This window comes from Solanum lycopersicum, chromosome 2, assembly GCF_036512215.1.
Source record: "Solanum lycopersicum chromosome 2, SLM_r2.1".
Lineage (NCBI taxonomy): Eukaryota > Viridiplantae > Streptophyta > Magnoliopsida > Solanales > Solanaceae > Solanum > Solanum lycopersicum.
In genome coordinates this window covers 41,334,251-41,347,490 of record NC_090801.1, presented here as the reverse complement: position 1 = coordinate 41,347,490, position 13,240 = coordinate 41,334,251, and the positions used below count along the sequence as shown (strand labels likewise).

General features: G+C 36.3%; 1 protein-coding gene across 2 annotated transcripts in view; it reads right to left on the bottom strand.

Annotated features, from left to right (window-relative positions):
• The window catches only part of LOC101243942 (vacuolar protein sorting-associated protein 54, chloroplastic-like), a 36,347-nt gene extending 27,979 nt beyond the window's left edge, over window positions 1–8,368 (bottom strand). The window contains exons 1-2 of one of the 2 annotated variants that reach the window (XM_069293289.1): window positions 7,275–8,368; window positions 169–231 (exon numbers count right to left, since the gene is read on the bottom strand). In XM_069293289.1, coding sequence (XP_069149390.1) covers window positions 169–231; window positions 7,275–8,042 — 831 coding nt within the window. In that variant the 5' untranslated portion in view covers window positions 8,043–8,368. The remainder of the gene's footprint in view (window positions 1–168; window positions 232–7,274) is intronic. The other variant, XM_010317337.4, reaches the window with a different exon arrangement.
• Between the last annotated feature and the right edge of the window lie 4,872 nt (window positions 8,369–13,240).

The window sequence follows — 13,240 nt, the reverse complement described above, 5'->3', positions numbered from 1 at the left end:
CATAAACTGAACGGATTTCCGAAGTTTGATGTATTGCTGCTTCGAAAGGATAGAAAGAGATTGAGAGAGAGAAAAGGTGCAACCTCAATGAAATCCAAGAAGAATCTAGAGTGAGATAATCAATGTATAGAAAAGGCTAAACATGGGATTGAACACGACTTAACATACCAATAAATGTTGCAAGTCATCTGTAACATCTAAAGCTCCAGCACAATCTGCAGATGCAACTAGCTGTATAAAATAGTTGTTAGATAAATACCATGAAGTTGAAAACATCACTTCCAATAGATTAAGGATAAGTCCGAACACAGATGAAGAGCTAACTCGGATTAATATTGAAAAAGGTAACAGTGTATTCATCAACCCAAAGGTTGTGCTGAAATTCATAATTACATATCCAGAAGTACAACCTGTCCTTGTTCTTCTTACAAGGATTCTAAATACTGTAATAAAAAGGCAAATCACACACCAAAACATGAGAATCAACGATAAGTCTGAACACAGATGAAGAGCTAACTCGGATTAATATTGAGAAAGGTAACAGTATTCATCAACCCAAAGGTTATGCTGAAATCCATAATTACATATCCAGAAGTACAAAGTGTCCTTGTTATTCTTACAAGGTATCTAAATAATGTAATAAAAAGGAAAATCACACACCAAAACATGAAAATCAGAATAGAAGAATACTTGGTAGTAATCACTCCTCTGTTATGATGTCAATAGACAAATGAAGTAGCACCCAAATTTCTCATGCCAAAAAACACTAAAATTACAAAAAGCAAAAGTTCAAATGGCTGTCACATGGCGACCTGGTAAAAGATGACCACTGCTTGTACATGCAAGCATGAAAACACAAGGGAAAATATCTTAAAATTTTGAATGATACGAGGAGTGAGATACAGATAAAATCTCCAACCTCGCACTATACCATCCAAATTGAATGCCTATAGTGAATTTTCACTTGGCTTAAGAAAACCCTCTCTTCTCGTAATTGATACAAGGAGTCAAACTAGTGGTTGCGGTGTGTCGAGGAACGTCGGGTTCCAGTACGCTCTTCCTGCAGGCCCAAACTAAAGAATTCAGGATTTATATATGTTTCAGGCAGGTGAGAGATAAAATGCATTTCCCTCTTCATCCAGGTCTCCTGACTTCTTTTTACCTTTTGTTCAAAACCCAACACACAGACGTTTAGTTGGTCAATAGAACCTCCTCAGTTAACCATAGCAATCAGTTTTTTCCACTTTGAATACATTAGAATCTTTTCTAGACCTGAATGTCTCCATATCCCAGTGAACATCCTGCTTCCTTCGCAGAACCACGGTGCTCATTCTTCTACTAAGTTGTACCTAAATTCGATGCTGTGTGTATACGATATTCACCTTTCCTTCACACGTTCTTTCCTTCCTCTGCAAACGTTCTTTGACACAAACCAAAAAGTGAAAAGAGGGAGCAACACCTATTTGCAGCTACTTATGAACTAATCTCAGGAAGTACAATACAACTCCATGTTTGATATACAATACATCAGCACTTTTCAATAGAAGTCCAAAAGTTCCAAAATAATCTAGCAATCAAAGCATCACACAAATAAGATATATGTTTGCTCCTTTGTTTCATTGCCCTTTAGAGTGATGTGGATTGGTCATAAACCTTAGAAGATTGTATTCCCTGAAATATACATTCTGAATCAACAATAGGGAGCAATAATACTGGAAGTCAGGGATAATCAAGGATTGAATCTCAACTTTACAAGAATGTTCAATGACTGGGAATGGAAAGGTTGATAGACTTCTACATAACATTGAACAGTTCAAGGACTTTTCTACCAAGGTAGCAAGATTAGTGTGGCTGAAGGACAAGTAGGGAGATTCTCAGTCAAATCTGCCTATAGATGTAACAGCAAAACAAGTCCTCAAGTTGGTTCCTGCCCTAGGAAGATGATCCGGAAAGTTAAGATCCCTAACAAGGTGACATGTTTTCTCTGGTTGATGGCCAGGCAAGCTGTATTAACACAAGACAAACTGATGAAAAGGGTCTTCATCTATGTTCCAAATGTTTTTTTGTGTGTGTGAATCTGAAGTTGAGACCATAATCAACTTTTCTAACACCGTTAAGTGACAGAACAAGTTTGGCAGTTCTGCATCAAGTTGAGGGGGCTCAGACGAACCATGACAAGGAACATCAGAAGTTCTGGCTTGCTGGAACAGACATGGTAATTCATCAGGACACAGAGAGACATGGAAGATTGTCCCAGCTTGTATCTGGTGGTCAATATGGATGGAGAGAAACCAGAGATGTTATGAACGTAAGAGCAACACTTTTCAGAAACTGAAAATGAATTGTTTAGTGTTTTGTCTATTTTTGGTGTATTCATGAATTTCCCAAAGAAGCAGAGAACATTTCTAGTATCTTAGTTTAAGAGGTTAGGTGGTAAATTTAGCTTCCGTTAGCTACTATTTGTAACTAATACTGAAAGTACACCTCTGGTGTGGCATCCATTGTTGATAATAGATATGTTAACTTCTCAACCAAAAACAACTTCCTCTCGCATTGTTTCCATTCCTTCCAGATTGCAATGGAGCTTGCCTTAAGCACCTAAAGGAAGGCCAAGGTATGTAGTAGGAAGAGAACTGATGCCACACAACCTATAATATCAGCAAGGAACTGAAGATGAGGACCTCGTTTATAGGGAAGAGATGACTCTGTTAGAAGTTCACAGGCAGCCCAGAGACCAACTCAAAAACCAACAGTATAATTCTTAAATAGAGCACTTGATCAGTCATAGCATCATAAGATAAGAGCATCATCTGCAAATAAAATGTCCAGGGAAGTAGAGCTTCAATGATTTGCTGCAAAGCCTTTAATCCATCTCAAATCAGTAGTGTTTTAACATCGAATTCAGTTTCAACCGCAAAGATGGGGAGGGCCTTGGAACTAAAGATTTAAAGGTCTTTAATAAAGATTTATTGGGCAAATGGCTTTGGAGGTTTGGAGTTGAGGTACAAGCTTAGCGGATGGGGGTGATAGTTGATAGATATGGGGCATTGCGGAAGAGTGGTGGAAAACTATTTTGCATTTGGTTGTGGTTTGTAGAGAAATATCATGAAGGGATAGGATTATTTTTTGAAAAAAAACTCATTCAAGGTCAAAGAGAATAATTTTGGGGATAGGGCTGGTGTGGGGACATTTTAGGGTTTGTTTGGAAAACCCAGGTAATTGAAATTTGTGTAATTACTAGGATAGTGATTACACAGCCTAGTAAGTACACTACAGTGATAACCTGTTTATTTGTCATAATGTAATAACAAGTGTAACGCTTGGTTTCACAAGGGCAATTATACAGATTAAATTTATAATTAAAAGTTAATATTTGACAAATATGTGCTTTTATAAATGATATTAAACTAGGTATTTAAGTTACATATTGTCTTGTGAAAATAAGTTGTTTAATAAATATATATTTTTCAAATTAATAATATATGAATTTAATAGATTTAGAAAACTAAAAAGTAAACATTTTGGAAGAACATCATAGATTGTCTGATGTTTGACAAAAACATCATGTTATAAATATAATTTCATAAAATTATTCAAATGTTTAACCAAATAAATAATCTATCAATTCTAACTGAAAAATGAATGGCATGTAATGTGAAATAGCACGTCCATACTACTAAAGGAAATAAATTGGAACTCAAAATAAACCATAAATTCAAAAAAAATATATATTAACATATTACTCTTATTTCAAATTCCAACATAACATAAAATAAAAGCATTATGGAGCGTTATGGAAGAAAATCTGATTCTAAAAGTGGGAAACGGCAACAGCTTCAAATTTTGGAGAGATGGTTGCATTGATCGACCCCTTTAAGTGAATCATTTCCGTACTCTGCTCCATTTGCAGCAATCCTGATGCCAAGGTTGTGATTGCTGGTACACATGGATGGAACTTATCCTTCAGAAGACTTTTGAATGATTGGGAAATAGAGAGAGTGGCCTCATTACTGGAAAAATTGGGGGGGTACTAGCCTTGATGCAATGCAACAGACAAGGTTATCTGGAAACACAACAAGGAGGGCAAGTTCACAGTTAACTATGCCTATAAGGTAGGAGACATGGAAGATCTAGAAGTGCTCAATATCAATGGAAGAATATTTGGAGAGGTTTGATTCCCACAAAAGTGCAATATTTCACCTGGTTAGTAATCAGAAAAGCGTACCTAACCCAAGGCGTCCTTCAGAAGAAAGAAAGGACACTAGTACCAAGATGTTTTCTATGTAATCTAACTAGGGAAACAAAGAGTCACTTATGCCTACATTGGAAGTTCACAGCACAGCTCTAGGAACTTTTTCTCAACATCACCAGTCAAAGTTGGGCCGTACCAGAGCACATAGCTAATCTATTCAGTTGTTGGAGCAGAAGAGGGGGAAGCAGGACTCAAAAGAAATGGTGGGAATTGTTACCATCATGTATATGGTGGTCTGTAGAGAAAAAGGAGTAGAAGATGTTTTGAAGGCAGATCCAATTCCATTCAGAGAGTAAAAAAACGGAATTGCTTAGCATCTTTACTTTTTGGTGTGAACAATTATGTATAGTGGATGTAGATCAAATTGTGGAGTTGATAGGAAATTTGTAAAACATGCTCTCTTTATTCTTCTGTAGAACTTCTTGTGTTAAACATGCTCTCTTTATCACTAACTAGGTGATAGCAATAACAAATCAATCTCATCTAGAGATAATGTGATTGAGAATTTTGTGGCAAGATCTTCAATTGCACCATACTCCATCTTGGATGCAGTGGACTAGTAGATTCATTTCCGAGTTGTACATGTTTTTAGAAATGTTCCAACCAAATTTTATTTTGGTTTCACTTAGTTTTAATTTTTTTTAAAACGATAGTAATTGATTTGGTATGACTATTAAAAACGACCCGAAGAAAAAACCAAACCAAAGCAATAAATTATATACATAAAGTTTATAATTATATATGTACAATATATTAATTTTTATAAATAATGTTAATACTTTGTATATTATTTCATGAAATGTTATTTATTTCTCAATGGCTAAATAACTTTAAACCCTCAGGGGTCATTTGGTTTGAATTCAAGTTATGATGGGATAAGTAATGATGAGATTATTTTTTTTATTATTTTTTTTTTGATAAAGGTAATGATGAGATTATTTTTTATTGAGTACTCGGTTTGTTGTATTCAAAATAATAAATTTTAAGAACAATTTATTGGTTACAAAAATACCCTTCATAAATGTAAAAAGTGATGTAACAAAAGGGTTGAAAGAGACATTTTTGTCATTTCCTTATTTTATCCCGGGATAAGTTATCTCGGGATTACTATACCACCGAAAGGGAGGAATAACTTATCCCGATACTAATTATTAGTCTCGGGATAACTTATCCCGAACTTGCCAACCAAACAAAAAATTAAGTGGTATTATAATTTAATGCCAGGACTAATTGGCATTATTCTTCACACTAAATGACCCCTAAGCTTCTAACGTGATTTATTTCTCAAGGCCATGTTATATCCATCTAGGCCCGAAGCCTTTTCTCCTTCACAACTTCTGATGGTTTTCTCGACCTCTTCCACAAAGAAAAGTCGTTGTAGTACTCAATGTACTCTTTAGATATGGTGGAACAATCTGACCAGTAGGTTGGCCTCAACTTCTCATATTCCATGTACAAATTGTTGTAAAAAGTGATGATTTCCCTTTGATCTCCTCCTAGTCTTCCACCAGTTCCCCAAATTTTGGGATCCTCAATTTATTGTACCTTTTATAAGCATTTGCAATCTTGTGAAAGAAGTTTGTATTTAATCACCAGCCTTTATCCACAAAAAATTGGATCCTTGCCTCAATGAATTTCTTCCAACCAATTAATGCATTTCCAACATAGTAGATGTCTAAAAACAATCTGTCTAATTCTATCTCACTATATCCAGCCAAAAACTTGCCAGGAGAAGTTTTACACTTAACCCGATTCAAGTCTTTACTTCTCTCCCTCAATCATGTTGGTATATACTTTTGCTTCCTTATCCTCATCCCTAACTTGGGTGTAAGCCATGTAGAGAGTAACCTCGGTTTTTCATCTTTACTTCTCTTCCATGGAAGACCCACCCAAAAACAAGAAACAAGTTACATTTTTGATCCCCTAATTATAATCCTTTGTCTCATGTCCCGAGGCTTTGGTTAGTAGTAAGAACACGAAATTTGATATGTGGATTAGGGCACATTTATGGATTCGATCACTATTGCATGCTATTATTTAAGTTGGGAGAAAGGTAGAGTGGCGAGGTCATAACTCCTCAAAATTTCATTCCTTTGCGCCAGCTAGAGACGGGCAGAAGTCACAGGGGATTTCTCCAATATCAAAACAATTATAATCTTATAATGCATCTATGTTTGGCATCTCCAGCAAAAGCTATTATATTACTGAAGTTAATGTTGACAGGACATTTCGAAAGTTCCATCTGTTCTTTCATTTGGCTGTGATTTCGCTTTAGTGCGTCATAGGGTCAATTTCTAAGTGCAGGATTGTATTTTTATGAAGTTTTCTCTTTGCTCAACTTTTTATTGTAAGTAGTTTGTTCTTACCTTTGACCTTTCTTCCATGGAAGACCTCTACTCACTTTTTATTTTTTATATCAGGGCCTCTTCTCACTCTTTTAATCTTTAACAGGGCCTCTTTCTCACGCTTCTAATTTTTATCACGGCATTTACTCACTCTTTCATATCAAACCTTAAGCTGAACTACCATGAACTACCAAATCACCATTGAGATTCAAGTTGCCACAAAGAAAAAACCAAGATTTCTAAAAGATAGAGTTTTATTGCCATAATTTTATAACCTATCCTCAAGCTACACCTAAGAAGAAATTGCCAATCCTAATGTTTTCATACTTTTATCATAAATCTAATTTTTCAAAAACCGTCAACTAGAGAGTACATTTCAGTAACACTGTTCTAACATCATAAAAGAGGGTTTCCTCCAATACCTTCAACTTGTGGCCCGTGTTATGCATGAGGAGCTACATAAGTGCAACTTCTTTCTTCTATCGAAGAAGATCATAAATACTGTTTATCCACTATCATTTTCACATAATCTCCATGAAATGTCTCTGATTCATCTATTTTCTAGTTAACAGTAAGTAGCCTAATCCAAAAGTACCCCAAAGGTAAGCATAAGTGCAGATTGTTGGCAGAATTCAGAAACAGATATAGAACTAAAGATGCTCCAGAATCAAACTTACCAAATTGAGAGTTGATAAAGCTTGATTAACGTATATAATGAGCTTCAGCTTGTTCTGAAGAGCAACCAAATCACCCCTCTTTACATTCAGCTCCTGCAACTTTCTTGCAGGCCCCACCAAATTAGTATCCAGTAGCCTTATTGTCTCTTTCAATTCCCTGATCCTCTTACACCCTTCAACTATCTTTGAATTCAGATCCTCTAGCTGCCCTTGTGCCTCAAAAAACGAACTTGAACGCAAAGAAATCTCCCTCACCAAATGCAGCTCCACTACATCCAAATACTGTGACAATTTTTCTTGCATAACCAAATTCTCAGCCGTAGTCCTAAATGGACAGGCAGCTTTAAAGGTGGCACCATCCTCTAACTGAAAATCTTCTTTGAAGTACAAAGAGGGCACTTCGCGAAGACATGCGACAAGGGCATTTTCACCATTTTGATCGTCAAGGAGGCTGGATTTACTGTGCTGTTGGATATCATTAAAACGGGCAAAAGGGTCGGAAAAGGATGTAATGTAAGGGAGAAAATCGGTTCTGGCTATATCAGATCCGGGTTTTGGAAGTGGGTTTAGTGGGGTGAATTCAGGAACTACGGGAAGAGATGAGGAATTTGATGGCCACCACCATCCATCTGATTTTCCAGCATGTGGGTTGTTAAGAATTGATGCTAAGCTTTGGTTATGGCTATTAGCATCGGATACTGATTTCGACAAATATGGTTTCTTGCAATTTTCATACCTTCCCGGTGATGGGGAAGGCTTTGAATCCATCTTTTTCAGTTGTGGGTGTGATCTATACGAGAATGTATGTAGATCTGAAGAGTAATAACTGTTGATTGCGAAGAATTGTTACCGTTTTTGGATCGAATGCATAGAGTGAGAAAGAGAAGAGCATGAATGCTTAGGTGGATCTGCACTCTGCAAATGGAAGGAGCCAGACAGTGCCAGTGGGCGGTTAAGGAGGGGAAATGACTAATACAGTACTTGGGAACCGTTGTTGGCAAGGATGACCTCAATCCATTGATTATGGACCAGCAGGTTGAAGAATACGGTTTAAAAAAGGATCGAGTAGTTTGGGCCTTCGAGGGGAAAAAAATGAAAAATTACATGAATTAAAACATTTTTAAAACTAATTACTGATATTTTTTATTTATTACTATTTATAATAATATTGTGATAAATCTATAATATAAATTAAAAGTGAATTATGTATGCAGTATATTTGAATTATAATTATTTTTGATAGTATATTATGTTTATTTGGTAAAAAATTGTCACATTGTATTATAAGGGCTAAAGTATTCATCATCCCCTAAACTTGAAGCTTTTTTTATTTGGTGTACACTTAAACTATATTTTGTTTAAATTACCCCCTCAAACTTGTTTATTCCACTATCATGTACACCTTTTTGTCTGCTGCTCCTAGTGTGACTACACACGCGCGTCAGCTGGCCAAAATAGTGATGATGTGAATTTCCACCTAGATAAATAATAGTCATCTAGATAAATTAAAATGGCAAAAAATACATATCATATTCCAACTCCTTTCCCGGTCGCCGTCAATCTCCACCACCAACCACCGTATCTCCTCCTCTCATCTATCTTTCCAATGCAAAATCAATTCATCACTCTAACCTCCTTTCCGTTTTGCAAAACAACACGGTTTCTTCCAGCTCACATAACACTTCATCTCCTCTCACCTTGCTCAATCAGCTGAATCGGAATCCTTATCCATTTTCAACAATGAGAAACAACTCTGCTACACAAAGAATTGGCCATTGGCTTCGTTAATGATGACGACGACGACGGTGATGTCGTCTGTGATCGGTCAATATTAAAAAATAGAGATTTTATATTTTTTTTTTACTGTTGTAGCTTTATGATGTGGCAAAAAATCACTCCCTCACGCGCCTAGTAGAGTGTGATTTCAATTTCTACGCCAGGTGGACAGAAAAGGTGCACGTGTTGGATGAATAAACAAGTTCGGGCGGTAATTCAAATAAAATAAAGTTTAAGTGTACACCGAATAAAAAGCTTCAAGTTCAGGGGGGTAATGAATACTTTTGCCTATTATAAGTGTACTAAAATGTGTGATTAATGTATTATTCATCATTAAAACTTGTATTATATTTCAATAATAAATTTATCTTTGTAATATGTATTAAATTTGTATTATAAATGAATAAAAGTGGTCAAGTGAAAAAAATGTTATTGTTATTAATGGTAAATATTTTTTTATTATAGTATATTTATGTAAGTTTCCTAAAAAAAATAGTACTATGTGTTTGGTATTTCCTCATGTCTCGAGTATCGATTCTCGTTACTAATTCGAGATTCCACTCCCGATTCTTGACTTGGAATCCGACTCCCGACCTCAACTCGAGACTCAACTCTTATGTCCCAAGTCAAATCCCGTTTTGGATGACGGGTCGTCCATCAAGAATCGGGTCATATTTCGGGTTGGGTCCCAAATAAGGTGTTAGGATGAGTTTTCATGTGAAGTGTTGGAGTTGGGTTTCACATTGAGAGTCGAGGTTGAGTCCCTAGTCAAATGTCGGCTTCGGGTTTCGGGTTCGAATTTAGGTCCCGAATCAATCGATGAGGTCGATTGTCGGAATTAGATCATGGTTCAAAAGTCGGGTCTTGTGGTTAGGTCCCATTTTGAAACTCATGTCCTAGATCGGGAGTTGGGGTCGATCTCAATTTAGAAGTTGGGTCATAAGTCGAATCCTAGGTCAGAGTCAGAGTCGAGGTCGGGTCTTGTGTCGGATGCTAGGGTAAGGGGTCGGGTGTCGAGATCATATCCATATTTCAAAGTTGGGTTTAGGGTCGGATATCGGGGTTGAGTCTCAGGTCAGGTCCTTGTCGGGAGTTGTGGTCGGGTCTCGGTCAGATGTCGGGGTGGGTATTGGGGTCAAATCCCAATTCGAAAGTCGAGCCCAGGATCGTATGCCGAGGTTGGGTCTTGAGTTGGAAGTGTAACACCTTGAAAATCCAAGACTCATTGTAAATCCTAACATCGGTGTCATATAGTCTAAACACTGTTTCTAAGTCCATTTTCAATGAATATAGGTCATTTAGGAGGTTTAAGAACCAAAACGTCCAAAAACGTCCGGGAAGTTGGTTCAAAGGGGTGTTAATTTGCCTTAGCCTTTTGAATAACTTTTTGGAGTCGAAAATGTACGAAAATGAGTGGAAAGGTAGTTAATGGGTGTCTGAGTTGTTTCATGATTGAAACGTCTGGGTACTACTCCTCAAGGACCAACCAAGAGCTCTTAAGGAGGACCCCTACAATTTGATGCAGCACTGCCTGGCAGTGTGCATCGACGGGACAGACGATGGTCTATGTGTGGATCGACGGGGCGTCGAGGCTACCTTAATCCCACACTTAGAAAGATTCGTGAAGGCTCTTGCTTACCTAGCTACTATTACACGCGACGGAAGGAGGTTGACGGGGCGTCAATGGCTCAACGGGGCGTCGAGGCCACCGTCATCCCACACTTTGAAAAAAATGGAGAAAGCCCTCGCCTTCAAAGTATCTGACATAAGTACATTCAATGTACTTATGTCAATTGTCCTGCATCGTCTTATGATGCAGATGAAGGTAACCATGATCAGCATCCAGCGCCTCGTTGATCTAGTTGAGCATTTGAAGTCAATGGTGAGCCTCCTTGAATTCTGGAGAACACTTTTATTTTCTTTCTAGTATTTCATTTATAATATGTTGTGGAGTCTGTCCCAACATCCATGTAGTATAGTAGAGACTTCATAGACAGTCAAATAACTCACTTTTGGGTCTCTCCTTATTAACTGATGTTTCATCTTGAGATTTAAGTGTCAATCTGGTCAGACTAATATAATTAAGTATTTCTCTTGAGAATGTTTCTTATTTATAGTTGATTTAAGCTAAGTCTTCCAGTGAGTTAAGTATACCAAGCCAAGGGTTCGCTCAAGGCCAACAATGGTCATTGGGTGTCGGCCACATCCAGGGTGTAGGCTCTGGGCGTGACATAATTAAACTTGTATGAAATTAAACTCATAACTGAATTGAAGAAATCTTGCTTAATTCAACCTTCAAACAATACCCATCAAATAAGGAAAATTCAGGTGGATAATCTGCCCTTGATGTATCATATTGGTCTTCTTGGTATGATTAAGCAGTTAAACTTTATCTAAGCTTTAAACAACAATCTCCAACGAGTTAAAATAGTATTGGATCGTGAATAAATTATCCAATCCATCAAATTTGTTTTCTTATGATTTCACATACGATGATCAAGATTTTCATTTAAAAAATACCTCTTAATTGGATGGATTTCCCCAAATCAACTTTAATTGCCTGATTTTACTTAAAATCATTTGATTTACATGATCGCCTCTTTAACTAGATCCATTAAACTAATTAAACTCACAAGAACTAAAATCCATAATCTTCAAACAACACCCAATGATTAAAGAAAAAATTGGTGAATAATATGTCTTTGTTATAGCATGTCGATCTTCTTGGTACAGTTAATTAGTAGTTGGACTTGATTTTAACTTTAAACAACAATCGCTCACAAGTTAAAACAATGCTAGATTGTGAATAACATATTTAGTCCATTAAATTTCTTTTTCAGAAGATCAACTTTGGTGATCGAGATTTTCTTTTCAAAATGATTCAACCAAAGGAAACCTCTAATATGTAGTGGTAACAACAAACCCAACTCGGAGTTACAACACTCTAGTCATCGATCTTTTGAGTACATATATTTGTCAACAATAAATCTTAATTGAAAACTTTGTTTTGATCTTCAAGCTCCTTTAGTGGAGCTTTTAAGCTCAAATCTTAAAATTCAAGTATCTCAAAGTGTTAATTCACTAATTTTTGCATCAAGCTTAAGATGGAATCATCTCCAACAATGAACTCAAAGTCTGCATATTTGTATAGCACAATAATTCGATAGTGAAAAGTTCGAACCTTTGAAGAAATAACAATGGTCCGACTGGATACAACCCACATTAAGCTTCTCAAAATAGTCACTAAGCCAAATGTTAACCCCATATTGTAGCTAAACGATCACAACCCGAAATCAACCTATGATAGTGTCTATCATAAACTCCCAGTAGGTAAGCAAAAAATTAATTAGTACAAGTAATAAAACACTTAAAGATAAAACTACGGGGAAGTATCAATAAGAAAAGGTGGTCTTATAGCATAGATATGTATATAAGATACAAAATATGTAGAAAGGCCCCAATGTGATCTCGAAAGACAAAACTATACACAAGAACCAAAACCTCGGACCTGGTCTCGTCGACCATATACATTAATCTCGTCCAATCAAAATATAAAATACATAGACAATACAAAAAGAAAAAAAATAGTAAAACTCTATACGCTAAGAGATCAACACGATCCAACAATGTTGACCTAGAAAAATTTAAAATCAACGGGGTAGCTCGTGCTATGAGCTACATCAGAAAAGAGATGCTAATGTGTAGTATGACAGGATAGTTGAAGAGTTCATTCTTTATTTTACTATCTAAATATAGAGAATAAACAATAAAATAGAGGCCAATATAGAGAGGTGAATCATTTAAACCATAAAACAAACGGGGCGACCCAAATGAATTTTGGGAAAAGAAAAGAAGTTCCCAATTGAAAACCCATAAAAAGTCAAAAACACATCCTTTGAATAATATTTATTTAACGGAGAAGAACATTTAATAAGAACAAAAAAACACAAAGGAGAAATTCCGATAAGATTACCGAATCCAAATTCTGAAAATCTATAAATTGCCATTCTTACAATATTTCCATTGTAATCCTATCCCATTTTCCAGAGTACTCGAAATCGCCAATTCTGTTGTATATCACCCAATTTGTTTCATCCTACCTACACTGGTAAGAATTGCTTTTCTTTAATTTCTGGGTTTTAATGTGTTTCAATGTTTGAGAATCAGTTTCTTATGAAGGTGGTGGAATC